Source organism: Augochlora pura, chromosome 7 (genome assembly GCF_028453695.1).
Source record: "Augochlora pura isolate Apur16 chromosome 7, APUR_v2.2.1, whole genome shotgun sequence".
NCBI classification, from domain to species: Eukaryota; Metazoa; Arthropoda; class Insecta; order Hymenoptera; family Halictidae; genus Augochlora; species Augochlora pura.
The window spans coordinates 31,080,581-31,101,789 of NC_135778.1; the positions used below are offsets into that span (position 1 = coordinate 31,080,581).

Below are 21,209 nucleotides of genomic sequence, written 5' to 3' on the forward strand. Positions count from 1 at the left end.
TTTCGTAAAATTAAGTTATCGCATTCGTCGAACTGTTGCACATAGGCTTTATTTATACGGGCTCTTTATTTATCAGATAAAAAGGTCGTGATATAGTAGAAAAAATGATTAAGTTAAGACTTCAGCCGCGGCTCTGTAAAATACTGGATAGATAGACTGTTACAAATAAACTTCCTGCAAGTAGACAAATAGACTAACAGATAGACTTCGTACGAATCAGATATAATTAATCCAAATCAAATGAATCAAATCAAATAAATTCAATAAAATCGAATTAATCCAACCAAACTGAACTAACCTATTTAATTTAATCAAGTATTATTAATTACATGAAGTTGATTAATCAGATGAAGTTAATTTATTTCTCTATACAGGATGGTAATGTAGGGGTCCAGTACAGGAGCTCTACCACATAAAGAATAAAGGAATATGTTAATAAATAAACGGTATAATACAGGCTTTCGATCATCCTAAATTAGTAAGATACCATATGTTCATGGTGCTGGAAATTTAAGTTGAAGTTCAAGTTGAAGTTGAAGTTCAAGTTGAAGTTGAAGTTCAAGTTGAAGTTGATGTTCAAATTGAAGTTGATGTTCAAATTGAAATTGAAATTGAAGTTGAAGTTGAAGTTGAAGTTGAAGTTGAAATTGAAATACAGATTGAAATTGAAGTCGAAATTGAAATTCAGATTGAAATTGAAGTTGAAATTGAAGTTGAAATTAAAATTGAAATTGAAGTTGAAGTTGAGGCTAAAATTGAAGTTGCTTCTTGAAAATCGTTCATTTTCGCGATCCGACGTATTCACATTAGAAGGTAATGCATAACTAACTAATATGATTATGTTGTTGCGTGAGGTGAACAACTCAACAAAACACGAACGAACATCATTTGGAGCATGTTCTGTAGGTAGAATCAAACTAAGGTTAGTGGATCCTGTGGAAATGATTATTGCGATATTTTTCGGTTTTTCAACTATTTTTCATACTTTGCGCTACTAGAATGACCTCGAGTTATAGGTCGCTGGATTCGTCTTAAAATCGGCAATAATGTAATCGAAAAACAAATACATAGTTCCATTTGAAAAAACATCGATGACCTTCAAATCTCAAAAAATATGACCTTTAAAAAAAAACGATTTCCACCACAACATGTGCCCCTTCGAACCAAACAATTTGTTCCTCAAGCATTTTCGCGTATCATTAACGATAATGGAGATATTGCTTTGTAACACTTTATTTGCCCCACCCTGTATACAAATGATAATTTACAACTCAATTTTAGTCCTAAGTGTTCTAGCTATAAATATAAAAACGTGTACCGTTTTGTATATCATTGTATATCATATAACAGCTAATATATTCTCTGTATTATTCTATTTTTATTTTATAATACTATTTACTCTATATCATTTTAATAAAATAACGGGTTATTCGAATGTACATAATGTTATATAAAAATACGATTGCCTTCTTAAAAATCTATAAAACCGATCCAAATGAGAATGAATCGCATACTTTCTATTTTCAATCACATTTACCATCCTTCCCTTCTGTACATTAAACTTAAACTTACTCAAATGCTCACAATGTTATAAAAGAAAATGCTATTGTATTCAGAAAACTCTACAGAATCCTTCGCGTATTCACCGAAAGAAATTCTCAAACGTTGGTTGGAATTAATTTTTATTAAACGGACAGTAACACGTAATGTCCAAGATTAAATAAGACAAACAAAATTTTTTAAACCCTTCTCAAAGTTTAGTTACATATAAATGTTTGAATTATATGTAAATATAAAGTAAAACAACATCAATGTTAAAATCAGCCGCTTCAACCTTTACAAATATTCAGCAATATTGCGCCTACTTCGAGGCCGCGTTCCGAATGTCTGTAAATTGTCAAATCGTGGAGCGTGTTGAATTCGACGTCGGTGTCTCGTTCGTGTCGCATGGAATTAATAACGCAGCCCCTCGTGAAACGTTTGTAAGAGCAGCAGGGAAGGAGTAGCCGGAGTGGAAACGTGGAATCTCGCGAGGAATTTTCGCGACAAGAGGATCGGAGCGGCGACGGATTCTCAGGACAGGCTTAGCCTTTTTATCGAGGCTACGGGATCGCCTCAGTTGGCTTACGCGATTTCCCGGGAAAAAGCCGTGGGAGAATCGGCAACTGTCGTAACTACGTAATCGAGGCGTGAAATCGATAGGAGAGAGGCCCCGCTCTGCCCGTTCCGTGGCCGGCTTGCGAAAACACTTCGCTAGATACGTGACTGGAGGGGACCCGCGAGAGCTCGGACACCATCATTATACACCAGGACGCGCGTTACCGATACACAACCTCTGTATACCGGTATACCGAGTGTTAAATATTTGATGAGTTCTTGCCCGCGCCGGGTAATTGCGACTAGAGCCGGTGAATGTTTACGGGCTGCTTCTTTCGTACGTAGCTACAGTTCCAGACCGTTCTATGGTCCTACATTGTTTCCGCAATCGGCGAAACTAGGTCTAAAGGTCTGACGATGATAAAGTTCGCGGAGAATCCCATAACTTCGGCATTTAAGGGTAATTGGAGAATTACTACAATAGACGATCTAAGGGTTTCGATGTTTCAAGAATTGGAGGCGCGGAGTTTCAAAGATCGTTTATAGTGAAAGTGGTGTAAGTTCATTTAAAAAAAAATGAGATATCATATAACTTGTGATTAATTTAGTGTAAACTTTTTATTTATGAGTACTAGGTCTATCGGAAAATTCTGTCTTTTCTTAAAAAAAAAGAAAACAATAAATTTTGTATGCACCTAATATTTATTGATATCGATTCAGCGATTTATGAATATCATTTTTGAGAAATATATGTCGCAAATAAAGTGGCAACGTTGCAAATAGCGAACATAATTTTCCGGTAGACCTAATAATTAGGGGGAAGTTGCAAATATCGTAATAGTTTTTTAAATCGTACTCGATTTAAAATTTGCTTAAAATTGAATTATGGCGGCAATTAGCGACATCTCTTAAAAGCGCCGGCAATCGTAATGTTGTTAACATTTTACGATGCACAAGTACGCGTTCCTGCGCTGTCCTTGACAATTTCTCTGAAATAGGTAGGACTAAATGTTAAATTTTATCTATATATTTAAATACGCATTATCTGTTTTAGTACAATCGTATTTATTTGTATGATAATATTAGTTGAAGAAGTTAGAGTCCAAGAATCCAGTAGCCTAAAAATCCAAAGATTCGAGGATCTATACAGGAAGTCAGGAGTCCAATGATCCAATAGCTCAAAAATTCCAAGATCCGAAGGTTAAAGAGTCCAAGGATCCAGTAGTCCAAAAATCAAAAGAATGGAAGATTCAAAAGTGCGAGAGTCCAAGGATCGAACAGTTCAAAAATCCAAAAGAACCAGAGTTCAAGGATTGAATAGCCTGAAAATCCAGCAATTCACTGGTTCGAAGGACCAAAAATCGAAAGTATCGAAGATCAAAAATTTCCAGAGTCCAATGGTCCAATAGTCCAAAAGTTTAAAGACTTTTAATAATCCAATGCTCAAAAACTCCGAGATACTAGAAATACAAATATGTAGAAGTCCAAGAGTCAAATAGTACAAAATTCTAAAAGCCCAAGAGTTCAAGAATACAAAAGTCCAAGATTCCAAGAGTACAAAAGTACAAAAGTCCAAGTAGTTGACGCCACGTAAAATATTAGTGAAAAAAAACATCCAAGAGTCCAAGAGTAAGTCCAAGGATCCAGCAGTCCAAGAGACTAATGATGCGATAGTCCAAACACATAGCCATTCAAAAATAAAGCAGTCCAAAAAGGAGTCCAATCATGCGAATGTTCAAAAGTCCGAGGGTCCAAGAATACGAAAGTCCAAAACTGAAAGCGTCAAAAATTCGAAGTCCAAAGGTTAAATAATAAAAATATTCCAAATTCCAAACCCTCCAAAAGTCTACATCCAAGGATCTACAACGCTTCAAAGACACAATGGCTTCTACAATCTAAAATTCGAATAGAAAATAAAAGTACCCTAGATTCTCGAGATTCCATCGCGCCAACGTTCCACTTAAATACCCCAGGAGTCACTATAAACCTTTCCAGCGCTCGACTCCCGACCCTCGAACGTTAAAACAATTGGATGGCTCATTTGAGAGGAACGACCTGTTCCTCCTTTTAATTCGTTGTTCCACGGAGCAAGTTTTGCCGATTAATGATTCGCTTTAGCTGTTCCCAGCGAACGTATTACTACGGTTTTAAGGTATCTATACGGCGCTACCCAGCCTGATGCATTCTGGGCAGCGCGAGCAAGCCGCATTTCAAGCCGAGAAAAAGGCCAAGAAGATGTCCGATGAAATCCACGACGCTTTAATCAACGGTTTTTAATGAACCTGAGGAATTCACGCTTCGCTCTCTGTTTAAACGCGGCACCGTAACGGGCGTCCGCCATTTAGAATCCGCGAATCCGTGCCGTATGCAAATGACATTTCGCGACACTGCTCACGGAACGATTTAGTTTGCCCTCGGTTTGTCTTTCGCCAGGATTATTCGTTCTCCGGATGAAATGAGAAATTACCGACCGATTTCCAACGTTCACGAGTAATCATCCGGTCTTTTTTTTCAAAAGCCGTTTCATTAAATGATCCGCGCGCCGATCATCTTAGGACCGGGGCACGGAATTGACCGGTACGCAACGTGATCGATGACATATACAGGCGGTAGTTAAATCGAGTCAACACTTTTAAAATGGTATAACGTCTTTAAAATTGGTCTAAATAACTTTAATTCTTTTATAAATGTTAAAGAGACTGGTTCACTGTACAATGACTGTAATACCTTTTTTTTTTTAAATTTTACTATTACTTGGGTTAACAAAAATGTAAAAAGAACTGTCGTCTTTATGTTTCTATCTGAGCCTACAGTAAACATTTTTAAAATATATTTGATAGTCCTCGGTAATTTAAAATTGTGATTTACAGCTCATGTCAAGGTTAACCCATTTCGACGAAATTTTCAGCATTCACATTAGTTCAGAAGTATCAAATGTATTTTTATGATATATGAATATGTAGAGTAGATAAATATGGGTAAATAAATTTACAGAAATTTAAACAATTCTCTGGTATAAAACTATTTGGGATCATAGTTACAGTATAATAAAAGTAGAACGAGAGGACGAACATGACCAAATTCGAGTTAAAAATTGGCTACGAAAAATCGACGGAGCAATAATAGTAGCTACGGTAAATATAATTTTCGAAAATCGTGGTAGTATGATTGAGGAAAATGGAAAATGATTTCCGGACGATGGAACCGGTTCGGAGGGATAATATCGGTCCTTGTGACGATTCGGTTCCGGTGCCTGGCGTTCCGCAGCCAGGTAAGTGTTACTCCGGCCATTATCGGTGGAGTTTAATGATTCGGGCGGCGATTGGCGGTTTGCCTGAACGACGGGAATTAACATACTTGATGCCTGTTCCCTGTAGCCCCCCCCCCCCCTGGTTTACCGTGTTCGCCGCAATTCAACGCCTCCTATCGACTCCGCATTCGGAAGAACCTCGTGTGTGCATCGAGCCCGCCGATCGTTATAGATTCCCCGCTGACATCCGATTTAAATAATTCTTTTGCCGCGCACTCTCTGCTTTCTTTGGGTCGCGGGACGAGCACCCCTCTTCGTTCCGATACAGATTTCACGGAATTTATTGTACCGGGATGGTGTTTTTGGATTACTTCGAGGAACACCGTGTCGCGTGGATCGTTTCCCGTTACCGTGTTCATTTTTGACACCTTGTATAACGCGAAATATCTTTGCTTCATCGTACATAATTATTTTTGGAGATAGAGAAAGTTCGTAGATATTTGTTAAGAATTTTTTCACTTTCGTACGTGTCATACCTATTTAATAAAACACCGTGAATAACGCGAAATATCTTCGAAAAATCTTTGCTTCGTCGTATACAATTATTTTTAATGATAGAGAAAGTCTGTGGATATTTTTAAACAAATTTTAATTATCGTACGTGTCATACCTTTTTTTATAAAACACCGTGTATAATGCCGTTTCTTCGAAAAATCTTGGCACTGTCGTACTTAATTATTTTTTAAGATAGAGTTAGCGTTCGCTGGTTAGAAGTTAGAAGTTAGATGTTCGTGGATATTTGTTATGAATTTTTTAATTTTCGTTCGTGTAACGTGTAACATATCGCTCGCCTCTTATTGGCCAGTGTTTTTCACTAATAACTCGTGAGCAAAGCTGCGGAGAAAATTTCTGTAAAGGAAAAAGTTACGTAAAATTACCTCAGGAACCCCTTATTTCGCGGAAATGCCATAATTTTCTTGTATAATTGTGCATAAACATAAAAATAATCATAAAGCATTGTAGAATGAAATTTCGAATGAAAATTTACATTTCATGAATAGTTTGTATGAAATGAGCGGTACGATAGAATTTCATTCAAGGATTTTCATACAACTTCGTACGGTATGTGTCATACGGGCGGTATATGTATATGGAAAATAATCCGAGGCGGAATTTTTCAAATATTCATACGGTACTTCATGCAAAACGTCCGGCCAAATAGTGCACGGATAAAAAGGGAAACGGTTCCGCGGTGAATTATTCAAAGCAGAAGTTTGATATTATGCAATTATTACAGTGAGATTTAATGCTCGCTTCATACGAAACAGTTTTGTATAATTTAATCTTTCCAAAAATGAATACGGATATTCTGAAGCACTCGATGATGAAAGCTCGGTTCGCGGAACATTATGTATTTCTCTGTACTTGTACCGTGGAAAACGTTCAATCGTGTCTCGCGGTTGCACGACGTTGACACTATTTACATTATCGAAAATTGATCCCACGCGAAATTTCAATTTAAACGCCGCACGGTCCAATTAATTTTCCTGAAAAGAAGGGAGTATAATGGGACGCTTGTATGCGCCGTTTCACTCGTTACGGGCAAGAGATTGATACAAAGTTTGCAAGCGTCATAATCAACGTCAAAAACAGTACCGATTTCGTAGGAAACCTTTTTTTTTCGTGCGAGCCTCTGTTGCTCAGATAAATAACTTTGAAGTCGATGAGTGCACCGATGCTCGACGGCTGCGGTACAAAAGCCTCTCGCGTACCCTCCAACTTTTTCAAATGGTGCTAGTGGAAAACATGACGCGGTATGGAAAATGCACGAGTACATTTTCGACTCAGTTTTACGCGCTGAGCTAAAAAAATCGTACAACCCTCAAAACACCGTCAAAAATTGAAAATAAAAACGAAGAACTGTAACATACAGGACGACAGTTCAATTGGTGGTAATATTCTGTATTGCAAATAGTTAGACCATTGAAAAATGATGGCTGGCAGAGTTGGGTGGAATTTATTTTAAATAATAGTAAATTAGAAATTCAGATAATGATTAACGTAGAAATAGTGATTAAAGTTTAAATAATTTCACCTGTAATTTATTTATTATTTCTTTCTCGTAAGTGTTACGTACGGAGATTTTCTCCCGACGTTTTTCCTTTCCTTCTTGAAGGCATACGCTAGATAACGTCGGCGGTGAACGCGGTCCTTTCATTCAAAAATAGAATATCTAATTCGCCGTATAGGCGCGAGTTCAAACCTTATCCTACTAGGTGGCCACCAGGTGATGAAAGAGGCATCGGCCAGTCCACGCATTCCTTTCAAAATATCCGCACAAACTCATTTACCTCCGGCCACGGCTCGTCACATAAGTAAAGTGTTATCTTTTTATTTAGATTTTGGGAAACGACAAATTCCAAATAATTTTTGCTTTTTGTTCATATGTTGTGTATTATATAATGGATACATCAGCTATGTAAATAAAATGTTATCTTTTTTACTTTGAAATTAGGATAAAAAAGCGAATAATTTAATTTAATTTTAATATACTAAGTAATTTTTATACTTTTCTTTTCGTTTATCGAGTAATAAATATTAATTATCATTTATTATTATCGTAGAACTTGTTGATAAATAATACTATGAATAAATGATAAATAATATATTTATAAATAAGGAAACGATTTTATTACTTTACATGATCTTATTTTGATCAATATAAATAATGAGTAATTTTTGTCCTTTATTTAAACTTCCACGTAATAAATAATTTTTTATTTAAACAATCATCTTGATGAACATTCTGATGACTGGTGATGTTTGAGGAAGAAGTTCAGATAGATCCTGATTAGGTGTCGTCAGGACAGCTGTTCTTCATAACGATGTTTCCAGAATAATGAAAGTCTTGCGTTTTTATGGAACGCCTCCTGTCTTCATTACACGCGAAAATCCAGAATCATATCTGATGATCCCTTCTCTGTCTGTGATACGACAGCCGTGCATTCCATCGCGTATAGATATGAAAAATTTTTCGTCGGATTAGGCCCGGTGTTCCCCTTTCATCCGTTCCAGCGATGGGAATAAGCCGCACGCGACGAAAACTTGTGCAAGCCCTTTCCTCAGCATTACGGCACAAACTTATTTGATCATTTATTCTTTTACTAGTTATTTTCGCCATTAACGACGCATACAAACGAACACATATAAACAGATAATTTTCATGTAGAATAAACGTCACAAAAAGTCATTTAAATTAACATAACCTGACTGGATTGGGTTACAGCTCGAGTTTCTTATTGGATCGTTCATTTAGATGTGATTTTCTTTATATTTTTGTAAAGATATTTAGGTTAAATCTTTTAGATCTATATGTAATGAACTATTTTGCTATAGTGGAATGTTTGTGATTTGGGAAAGGTGTGAGGATAAATAATTTAGGGTTGGTCTATCGCGACGGTGTCGAGTCCGTCGCTATGGAACGACGGTCTGGAGCGATTCCGAGCGGATTGACGCAAGGGATAAAGGCTTTCCGGTACATTGTCGTTTCTCCTTGAATTATTGACATTTCTCATGCTTCCGCTACGGGAACTATGAACCCGCCGAAATTGTGCGAGATTTAGTGTAAGCGCACATCAGAATCCACAAATATTTCCCGGTCTATCAACAAGCAGTTCTCGGTAGCAGAGAACCGCTTTTCAAATGGAAATCCATAAATCTATAGACATTCCACGAATTCCTTTCCCTGGGACAGAACTTAATAAACTGTACAAGATGCAGTACACGATTTCCTAGTTTACATAAACTCATGCTGTTGTACATCATTATATAAATTATAATATAATACCATTTCCATCTCTGAATTATTAGATTTTTTTAGTTAATAAGATATTTGAAAAAATGGAATCAAAGATCAAATGAAAATGGAATCAAAATCAATTATATTTATCGCGCTTTGACGTCCAAATAGATTTCGATGAATCAACAAGTGGTTTATGTTTTATTTAAAAAAATTAAATAAAGATGTGTTTCCACTTTTAATCATTTTAATGCTTTGAAGTAGAGATAACAATATTCTTCAATTTTTTAATGAATTTGGATAAAACTGTAGCAATTTATAATAAACGTATATAATTTAAATATAATAAATATCCAAATCTTGTTGTAGATATGTAATAATATTGTACGATCGGATATTGTAATTGTAATTAAAACATCCAATATATTAATTATTATTTATTAGTAATATAGTACTATACATTAGTACTAATATATTAATTAGTATAGTTTGATCTATGTCTTAAATCTTGTTGCAAATGATTTGAGAATTATTTTTTTCGGGTATATAACTATATACAATTTATTTTGATTTACTTATTTGCTATTGTCATTTATTTTATGTGATATTCATAAATTTACTTTATTAAGAAGAATCAGACAAAAGTTTGGTCCTCGAGCTTTAACCAAGATGGCGCACAATTAAATTTTACAAATCAAAATCTGATAACTGTTTTACCTCGCCGGTACTTGCACGGAGAAAAACAACGACGCAATTCAAACAAACGACGACGGAATTACGAAACCGCAGCGTCGGAAAGGTTCGTTAGACCCACTTTCGTCAGACACGAAAAAAATGCCCGGCGTTTTTGTCACCGTGCTACAATGGAAGGCGGTCTGAATGGCGACGTGTACGATCGCATTTTTCAAAGCGTCGCGCTCCCGTCACAAAGGGCTTCGACGAGTTTATGCGTCCGCGTTTCTTCGCGGCCGTGCCGTCGCATTTGCTTTGCCGTCGGTCCGCGCACCTTTAGAACGGCCGACGGAATAATGGTATTTGCGTGGGCAACGATAACATCGTAAATCTTGCCGATTTGATTTATACACCGTAGTAAAAACGCGGCGGCCGACGTCGGAACGCGCGACGGTCCTTTTCCGCGGCTCGAATCAGATTTACGAGGCCGCGCACGGGCCCGGGATCCTTTTGTTGTCGATGATCGATCGATGATTTACGGCTTAATCGGGATCGGCCGAGTTCCGACGCAACGCATACTGTCGCAGTTATTATCGAATTTAGGAAGCATTTGCGTTGTGACTGGTGCGGCATGGTTTTCCGAAAAAGTTGGCCATAATGCAAGCATTCTGGGATAATATTTACCGCTGTGGGGTAATTCTATGAGAAACCCCCTGTGTATTGTTAACGATATTCGTGTAGAGCATCGACAGCCGAATCCAACGAATATAATAAACATATACTTTCGGTCGTTTAATCTCGAGATATTTGTTTCTGAAATATTAAGTAGTCAACTTTCAGACACAAGTGTCTCGAAATTGAATAATCGAAAGTATACAATAATTATACTCGTTGATTTTGCTTTTTCATCCTCTGTCAGAATACGTACTATTCTATGCAAAATTGAATGAAAATAATTTATAGCTCGACTTTCAGATGCAAGGATTATGATTACAATAGTGCGATCATTGTGCTCATTCGACTTGTCTTTTCATGCTCCACAAGAACCACAAAAACGTATTACGAAATTAATATTTAAATATACTTTATTTAATCGATCTTTACTTGTTCAATATTTGCTTACGCTTTTCCATATGCTTTGCAAAAAAATCGCGATCTCTATGCGAGATATCTGAAATAATTTCTGTGGTACCTTACACGTACAATTTTGATAAATAAGTGTTATTACGTACTTACCAAAATTTCTCAATTTAGATTGAGATCATATAGGAAAACTTAATACGTCTTATTCAGTAAATAGAAAGTCCATTATTACGGTTGAAAATAAATTAAAGGCACAGTTGTTGGCACTCCACAGTAACTGGCCCCATTATCCTGTTCTCGACCTATTAACTCTTAGCAATTCCACATCCGGTCTGTCAACGCAGCTCCACGCTGGCAACTAATGGTCCCGCCAGCTGCGCAGCCTTCATTTTTCCCATTCCGCTATCACCATCAAAATAGCTTCGCTATTAATATAATCACCGGTGCCATCAACTCCTCCGAGGCATTATTAATGCTTTCATCAATACACCGGCTCCGTGCCCACTGGCATTGTGATGCATATTGCACTCCTTCTGCGCTCCGCTGCAATTACCGCGTTCGCCTCGACCGTCTCGTCATTAGGGCACGCGTGGCATGCATCTTACAAAGGGAATCAAAGATCGATCCGACTCCCCTCTTACGAACAGGCGTGTTCCATAAATGCAGAATAAAACAACTGCTATTACCACTTTAATTATTACTATTTTATTTGTATTAAGGCGAGGTCCGCGTTAGGTTCAAAGTAGATCTAGATTAGGTTTTGCGTTAGTTTTAACTTAAATATTTTTTTAGCCAATGACTTTTCGCAATAAATATGTTTATGAAGATAATGACGTGCTGAATTGAGTGTCATAATAAAAAAACGTATGAACAAATATAAAATGATACAGTTGACTTTCGTGCGACCTCGACGCGTTTATTAAGAAAAATCTTGATAATATCGGATCGAGTGGCTCCTAAAATCATCTAAATTTCATTGGAAACATTTTTAAATACGATCGTCGGTTTTGAAGATATTCGATTAAATATATTTCAATTGGGCATCCTGTATAAGTTACGTATAATGCACGATTAGCTTAGCAAAAGTTAGTAATAAATAATTATTACTAACTATATTACTAACACTATAAAAATTAGTAATAAATAAGCAAAAAGTCACAACAGCGAGAATTACCAAAAAATTTATATTTGAAAATAGAATCCAAGTCACTTAAACCTTTTTTTACGAGACTATACCCTTGCTGCATCAATCGATGCATTCGTGTATTCTCCATAAAATAAGTATTAGGGGTGCCAGCGCGAATAATGAGTTATGATTTGTGTCCCGAATCCCCGTGCACCCGGAACACTGAGCGTCGAGGCGAAGTGACAAGGTATCTCTATCTTACCTCATATTAATCATCAGCTGAAAATGAAGGATTGATGATTCCGTAGAATAATGTCGCCGGCGAAATCTAAACTAATTGTGTGTGTGTCTCTACGTCTGCCGATCTCTCCGTCGATCGGCCTTTGTCTTTGCTGTTCGCTGGAATTCCCGGCTGCTATTAGCGGAGATCGGACGGCGATAATGTCAAAGCAATTTCATTAGAAGGAGCCCGGGCATTGCTCGAAGGCCTGTGAAGGGCCTGCCGAGCGCTGGTAATGGATGCTCAAGAAAATAAATTGCTCCTTTGTGCCGCGACCAGGACTCCGACGCGGCGGCTCTTACGCAGAGGGGCGGCGCGCGATTCTTTCGCGACCGACTACCCTCCGACTGCCAAAATCGCTGCAATTAGGGGAGCAAGTTCTCACAGATTCCCCCTCCGTGACGGCTACAATCGCCTGCTCGAATCGAAACATTCGTTTTTATAGTCGGCTTTTATCGAGACAGGCTCGAAGCACGGGTCCACGCGAGGATCTTCGAAATCGTGAACTTCGAACGTCCGCTATTCTGTGGGCCGTTCGAAGATCGAAGATTTTTCTTCGTTTTCGGGAAAGTTGGTACGTGAAAGTATACTTACATAAAGTATAAATTGATTGCGTCAATTCTCAATACAATTTAATTATTTGTATTAAATATGCTGCTGGAAATAATTATAGCATGGAATAATTTTCGATAGATATGCGTTACTTTAAGGTATAAAGTAACTTTTTCTTGGCAACAAAAATTGCAGCCGAGTTTCTTCTCTTCTATATTAAGGGGAAAGTGTCGAGCTTCATTTAGCTGCAAACGGCATCTCCGAGAAAAATTTTTCAAAGTTTGCGCATTTCGTTGAAGTTGGGAATTTTCAATATTGCAAACATAACTTCGTATTTAAAGGGTTACAGTGACAAGGTTGCATCAATTTGAAAATAGAAATACGTTATTTTAAAGCAGACGATACAAGCTTCAATTTGAAGGATTATTTTTATTAATTGTTATATTATTAATATAATAATGTATAGGATTATTTTAAAAGAGTTATATTCCACGTGACTCCGTGATAATAATAATTCAACAACACTGAGCACCTTCTTTTAACAACAACAAAATAACAGTTTATTCACAATTTTTCACAACCACGACAAAAACTTCTATACGTCACGATTCTTCTTCGAATACTCTGATCCTGTCCGCTCGTTCGTCCACTCTTTTGTCGCTCATTCCTACACTCTTTTGTCGCTCGTTCCTTCACTCTTTTGTCGCTCGTTCCTTCACTCTTACTCACTTTTGTCCAAATTATCCTACTCTCTCTTTCTCTCTCTCTCTCACACACACACACACACACATTCATACTCTTTCGCTCTGCCTCACTCGATCCCACTATCACATAACCCAAACGCTCTTATCCCACACCCCACAAATGTATATTAATTATGTCAGGATTTATTGTGGAATACGCGAAGTTAATAAGCGCATAAAAGGAATAAGCGTACAAATCAACACGTTTACTTATTTATATATACATACGGACAAAAGAAAGATTAATGTTAACCGCGGGATCAAAAAGTACGTGTTGCGCGTACGGCTGCTGGATCGAGAAGAAGGAAAACCAGGGAGCGGAAGAACAAAAGCTAGCGGGACCTTATTAACAAACGTGCATATCGATCACAAATGTTGCAAGGGCTAGTGCTGCCCAAGAACACTAGATCTAGCTGATTCCCTATAAATAACCACATTTCCGACAAATTATTATTATCATTAATATAATAATGTATATTAATAATTATTATTATTAATTTAAAAGAAATACCATTATCCTACAATGATCTTTTACGGAGTTACCATGAGTCAAAGTATGCCCATTCTTGTTCATTTATTTATGCCATGATATTTGATCAATTTTTTCATTCAAACTTAATCTATAATTCCCACAATCGAATCAAAACTTCGAATACAATTATTTAATATAATTTTAAACAATTTGTATACAGTAGTAAAAACAATTATAGATTGAAAGTGATTCATACATCTGTAGTGATATTTAAAAAAGAACGTAACAAAAATCATATTTGTACATTTCTGTATTAGAAGTAATAGGAAATACTCTTTTAATTATAGTCTTCTAAATATAATCTTTCTTTGATTTTTGATTAAATATCAACAGAAATTTAAAGATTACCTTGAATCTACAATTATGCTTATCGTTGTATTACCATTGTACTTAATAAATTCAATCGTAAATTCTACAATTAAGAAGAAAATAAAAATCGAATCGATCAGAAAGTGATTTACGCACTACATATTCTGAAAATACCGTGATTCAAATGCATCTGACCACAGTTATACTCTAATTGTTCTGAATTTTACAGTCGTTTCTTCGACGGCGTATCGGACCGATCGAAAAATTTTCTGCGTGCAAACATCCATGAAATGTCTATTTTATTCATTGTTATTCGGTTCGCATCGTTGTAAATCCAAGTTTCGTCGTCGAATTTTCAATGTCCGGTTTTTCCGAATTTCCCGGAGATTAATCTTCGAAATATTCTCAAGATGGAATCCCCGAGCCGTGGAGCGCAATTCCGTGGCGATCCTCGCGTGCCGAAATGGCTGCGGCACGCAATAACATTGCCAGCTTTCGAAGTTTAATTAAGAATTATTTAATACAACGGACTGACGGCAGATCTCGAGCAATGAAGGGATTTAATCTCGGCGGCCCATTATTGTCGCCTCACGCTAAATAATACCTTCGGGTATTCGCGGGATCTCCTCTCGCTGACCTCAAAAAATCTGCGCCACGTTTCACGTTTGATGATCGTTCAAAGTCCACGTAGAATACAAAGTTGTAGGAAGTTACACCTAAAAGTGTAACAGTAAAAGTAATAGTAACAATAAAAGTAACAATAAAAGTTTCAACTTTCTCAACTTTCGGATTCGTAAAGATGTCATGTATACTCTTCGCGAGTTGAAAGCTTCCTATAAATACATAAATAATTGAAAAGTAATTGATGACATATATAAAATCGTATTACAGAATTTTTATTTGATGTTTTATAGGCAGTAATGGAACAAACTTATTCTGGTTTCGATTCGAAGATTTTCTTTTGAGAACAATTATTAAAGTAATTGGTAATTAAGTGAACGGATATGTTCGAATTATGTAATTGAATTGCTTGTATTTCAATTATCTTGTAATTTAATTATATAGCAATGCAATTACATAATTCAGACATATCAGTACATTTAACTACTAATTGTTCTAACCACGAGTGTTACTGCAATGCAGTTTTATATACTCACTGAAAAATCCGATATTTCATATGCACCAACCAAATATAATTCAATTAAAATACAATAGAATTAAATTACAATACAGTTGAATAATAATGTAATTGTATCACAATATCACTGAATTACAATATAATTGAATCACAATTATAATTGTATTAGAATGTAATTGATTTGCAATATAATTGAAACTACAATATCTATTTTGGTAATGGAAATTCATTCAGTCATTCAGTCATTCTGCACAGCTCGGTCACAACGACCGTGAACAGCGTTTGAACTTCATACCTCGGCCGTTCTCCATTTCTCAAGGAACATTGGAAACTGCGCGCACCCCTTCCGCGATAAAAATGCAACTTAGAGATATTATTGAATTGTCCGTGTTCCTCTGCGATGAAAACGCGGCGGAGAGAAATGGGCGGGTATTCTCTGTGTAGGTTCCTCCGCCTCGGAGGATTCATCGCGGATCGTTAAAAATCAAACTCGATGAACAAAGAAGACGATTGTCGAGCGGAACTTCTGCCGTTTAGTAGCACGCGGGACGTCGCTGACGCGACGCTTTAACAAGACGGCAAACGTTGTTAAAAATTTGTTTCCGTCAGTGAGCGGCCTGGCCGAGTTCGTTATAAGTCGTTTGCTGATGCGGCGTAAGGGACCTTTTTACAGAGTAACGTATTTGTCCGTCTTCGGACAAAGACTGCCTCGATTGCAAAACTCGGATACGAAGCACATACCGTTCGTTATTATTTTAATTATTTGACAGACTATGAACCGGTATGAAGATGATAACAACTAGTAATTTATTGATTCTATTAGAACCATATATTAACATCGATTTATGTGAATTACAACTTAAATAAAATATCGTTTAATATAGTACAGTAATACTATATAATACAATACAATACAATTTGATTCAATTTAATATATTTTAATACAATTTAATGTAACACAATACAAATGGATTAAAATATATCAATTGATTAAGATATAATAGTTAATTAAAAATATCAGACAATTGAAATAAAATAATTGATTGGAATATAAAAATCGATTAAACTATAATAATTAAGTAAAGTACGATGATTAATAGACCCGCATGTGTATTCGTCTTAATTTACAGTGATCTAAGACGGCTTCTTAGTAAATATCTTTGAGAGAGTCACTACTGTACGGTGTTTAGTGGAGCATTGATTGGCAATTGGCACGATTCAAAGTGATACTGTCACACGTGGATGGAATGTAATTAATTATGCTAGCTCGGAACACAGTTGGCGGACTGATTAGTGCGTGTCGTTCCGTGAAATTACTCCGACGCATCATAATGGCGTCTCATTCCTCCACGCCGACGGGCTGCTAAGTTATGTTTGTTCATAATAATTTGACTGCCGGATGCTGCCGGGCAATTAACGTAGTTTCCATTGTCTCTGTGTTTACTTACGACGACAAACACGTATTTTTAATACGTGAAATATCTAGCAATTTGTCAACTGCTGGAGCTTCGACCATTTTCACTATTCCACGTTGATTTTTTATTTCCGAAGGTTTATGTCGAAATTTTCGATAATGCATCTTGACAAAAAAAAAAATTTAATTCTGTGAAAAATATTTCATAGTTTTTGATTAACTAATAATATTAATGCTATTAATAATTAGTGTTAATATAATAATAATAACAGTATTAATAGTATGAATAATTTAATAATTATATATGAAAATATATATTGCATTACATATTTGTAAATACTGTTATTAATATAATTAATGTATAATATATTACTATCATTAATAGAAATATTTGACAAATTTATGAAAAAGGATTACTTTAACGTACTATGAATATTTGTTTTCGTAAACATAAATTATGTGCGAATGATTTAAACAATGATTAAGGGATGTATATGAAATTTGAATCTAACCTATATGAATAATGTTCGCAGCATTTTAAACAGCCGTTCTATGTCGACAATCGTTTGGGTAGATTCTTTTTAGAAAATTCGGTTTTAATGCTTTCGAGATTTTTGATCGAGTGTCAGATTGTTCTAGAACGTTTTCTCTGTTCTGCTTTCAGAGGCACGAGCGGTATAGACATAGATCTACGCAGACTAGACATAGATCAGTGCCCTCTGCCGCCCGGATCTACTCAGCTGAACATTTTCGCAGCCAGCGACAAGTGCAAAAAGCGAACTACCGAGGTGAGCGATTTTTGAAAAATGTTTCTCCTCACGCTATATTTTTGACAAATATTTTAACATTCGTGAAAATCTATGTCTTAGATCGTAATTAATTTTAAACAGATATTTAGCTATCTTTTGCTATTTGAGAATTAGTCAACAGAGGAAAATCTTGACGTTTGGTATATTTTTGTAAAATCAAATGACGATGTTTTCTAACAATGAATAGCAAATTGTTTTCTAAAATGAATTAAAATCATTTCTGTAAATATATAAGGAGCCGTTTTTCAAAGTTAAGCAACAATATCGAAAATAAGTGAAAAGTAGTTTTTATTATACAAAAATAACAAAGCTTTAAAAATAAATAAGAAGTTATTTTCTGATAATAAATAACAAGTTGTTCTTCCGAAACAATTAAGAAATTACATTCTAAGTAGAAAATAAAAGATTGTTTAAAGAAAATCGTCTTTTTTTAAATAATTAAATCGTTTTAGAAAAATAGGAAATATGAATTCAGTAATTAGTGTGATTTTGTAGTATTGTGGTCTAGGACTGTTTTAAGCATGATTGTATGATTGTTGTTGCAGTGTATCGCTATTCCTGGACTTGGTTTCCGTCGTGGTAGTTACAGATGCATCTGCAAACGTGGATTTTATTTTCCGGATACAAAGTCACTGATTCGATACTACAATGGAACTGTCATCGAGGAAGAGTTCGAAAAGTTAATGATGGTAAGCAGCTTCACCATCTAAAATAACATAATTTTTCCATTGTTTTTCGTCCATTACTATGGACTCCAATCTGTACTTATTTTTCGTGATTTAATTAATATTGAAATTATTCTCGAGACGTTAATTTTGATTTATTTTTAATCAGTCATAATTGATAATAATTTAATGGTGACAAAATTTATGTACAAATATTCCAATCGAATTTTCATGTTTTCTGTTCATTTTCATGTTAATCACGAGAACGTATAAATAATATCACGGAACAATGTTCTTGAATTTTCCTTTGTAAACTGGTAACATGTATCGAAATGAAACGTATTCTGCCCTCATTATACTTCGCAAACATGGTATATGGTAAATACGTCGCAAGACAAAACCCCGTATCGTTAAATGCAGTGTCTAATTGTGAACAAATATCCATTCATGTGAAATGAACTGCATTATACACCGATGCACATAATATCTTTATAGTAATCTGTTTATCGGGCTCATTGAAAATATTAATAATTTCTTCCACCGTGTTTTCAAGCACTTCCTGGAAAATGCATCCGACACATAATAAAGTACATCGCATTTGCATTCTCACGTAGCTTTAATCAAATCACCTGTCGAACAATCGTGTAATTCCGGATCAGTTGCAGAAAGAGCAGAACAACAGTTCTTAATTATGAAAGATCCACAGAACACTTATCATTGTTTACAGAAATGTAGAAAATTGTTTCGATTACTATCGATTACTATAAAATTGCAGAATAATTGTCATAATTGGGGCACAGTTCTCCAGGTGCCACCGATATAAGGGCAATAATTGCTGCACAGTGAGGAATAGCTCAGGATGTGTGAGCGCCGATGCAGCTATCACAACGTACAGGAGAGTCCCCAATATTGAGGGCCAAGCTGAAACATTTCCACATTTAGAATCACTAGATCAAAAAATTGAAGTTTGCCAACCGCTGAGGAGGAGACAGCACCATGAAAAAACAATTTGGTATCTACAATCCAGACCTCGGCAAGCTTCTGGGTTAAACATATGCTGCCCATTGATTATCCAGAGTAAATCTCGACCTGGCTGCTGGGTCATGTATGTAAGAGAGAGGAAATTCAACCTTAGTTCGATAGGGCATTTTTAACCTATCCTAGGTGCCTGTTTGGGAAATGAGAGGGTTCCGATGACCCGTAATTTGCATTTTGTTTATACTATTGAATATATATATATATATGTTGATATTTGGAACATTCGTGCGGCGATAGAGTTCGCTGGTGGGAAACCTTGCTCCACAACCAGTGATAATTTTAAGTATTTTATTCTGGGTAGCTTTTAGCCTTTGAAATAAGGCTTGTGAACTTGGATAAGCCGACCACCATACGGCTGCTTCATACAGTAGTATTGGGCGGAGACAGACTTTATAGAGAGTAATTCTTAGGCTTTGTGAGAGGTGTGGTTTAGGCGAAAGAATGTGGTGAATGGCAAAAGCTGCCTTGAGAGTTTTTTGGATTCTATCCTCGGCCGATACGTTACAATTCAGTCTGGTATTGAGTTTGATCCCGAGGTAAGTCACCGAGTCAGACCACTGGATAGGTGATGCATGAACTCTTCGTTTTTTTACCGAAAACAGCCCGTATTTATACCCCGTACAACTCGGTACCTGAGTAAGCTCTGTACCTAGCGTGGAAGGGGTGACTCTAGGCCTGCCCTGGCGCGGTTTATGACCGGGTGGCCCGCTCGCGGGCCACGACTGCAACGTTTTTTCGAATACGTTGTTTTGCTTAAAATTCTTATTCTACAACTAAAATTATTGTTACGCTACAAAATTAGAATTCCGATAACCGTCGATCACACGCCAAACTTTGTTTGTGCATCGTTGCCTTTTATTAAAATATAAGTATTATTTTTGGTGATGAACTGTCTCACATCCTATCTACAAATTTAAATACCTTAGCTGAATATTGGGTTCAGTAGAAGACGTACATTGGTTGCGCAAATATTACCTGCGAACCTGTACGTACCCTTAACACTGTGTATTTCGTATCAGTTCTGCATCATCCAATCAAATAAAATTACCTGTCTTCAATTTATTACAAAATAAATTAGACTCAGTTGAAGAACTGTTTTGCATTTCCCGAATAATATCAATTCATTATGAAGTCGAATAATAATCAACGTATCGATAAATTATTATCGATTCTACATTACATACAATGATTTATTGCAATGGCCAATTAATGATTGAGACCGTGGATTGATATTAATAATTTATTATGCTGTGAATAATTCAATATAAATTGATTATGAACGATTTATTTTCTCCTTAAATTATTTCACTTAGTTGCTTAATATTGGATTATTCATTCGATGCAATACAATTCGTTTACAATATTCATATATGTTCGAATGCAGCCTGTCAAATTTTTTGTCTTTACTTTGATCCGTTTCCCGATAATCGACTGATAAAAACGAGCTGTTTTTTGCAACTTTGTTATACTACTCCATAACCATCATTCACAATGCTCGATCATGCCATAATATACGGTATAAAGTCTTTTATCTCTATATTGTGTAGCTTCCCATTAATAAATGCTTAAACGTGACCTATTTTTGTGTAATTTCGTGAGAATACATAACAAGTTGTTATGCCGTCTGTAATAAGCACGGTTGAGTATAGTACCTAACAAACATTCAACTACAATGTTTAATCATATACAATACGTAGGATAC

At 36.0% G+C, this 21,209-nt stretch overlaps 1 protein-coding gene across 1 annotated transcript in view; it reads left to right on the forward strand.

Annotated features, from left to right (window-relative positions):
- Positions 1 to 21,209, forward strand: part of LOC144472023 (metabotropic glycine receptor) — a 278,340-nt gene that overhangs the window by 130,175 nt on the left and 126,956 nt on the right. Inside the window, exons 3-4 of the mRNA XM_078184653.1 lie at positions 17,660 to 17,783; positions 18,350 to 18,493. Of these exons, the coding sequence (XP_078040779.1) occupies positions 17,660 to 17,783; positions 18,350 to 18,493 (268 nt within the window). The remainder of the gene's footprint in view (positions 1 to 17,659; positions 17,784 to 18,349; positions 18,494 to 21,209) is intronic.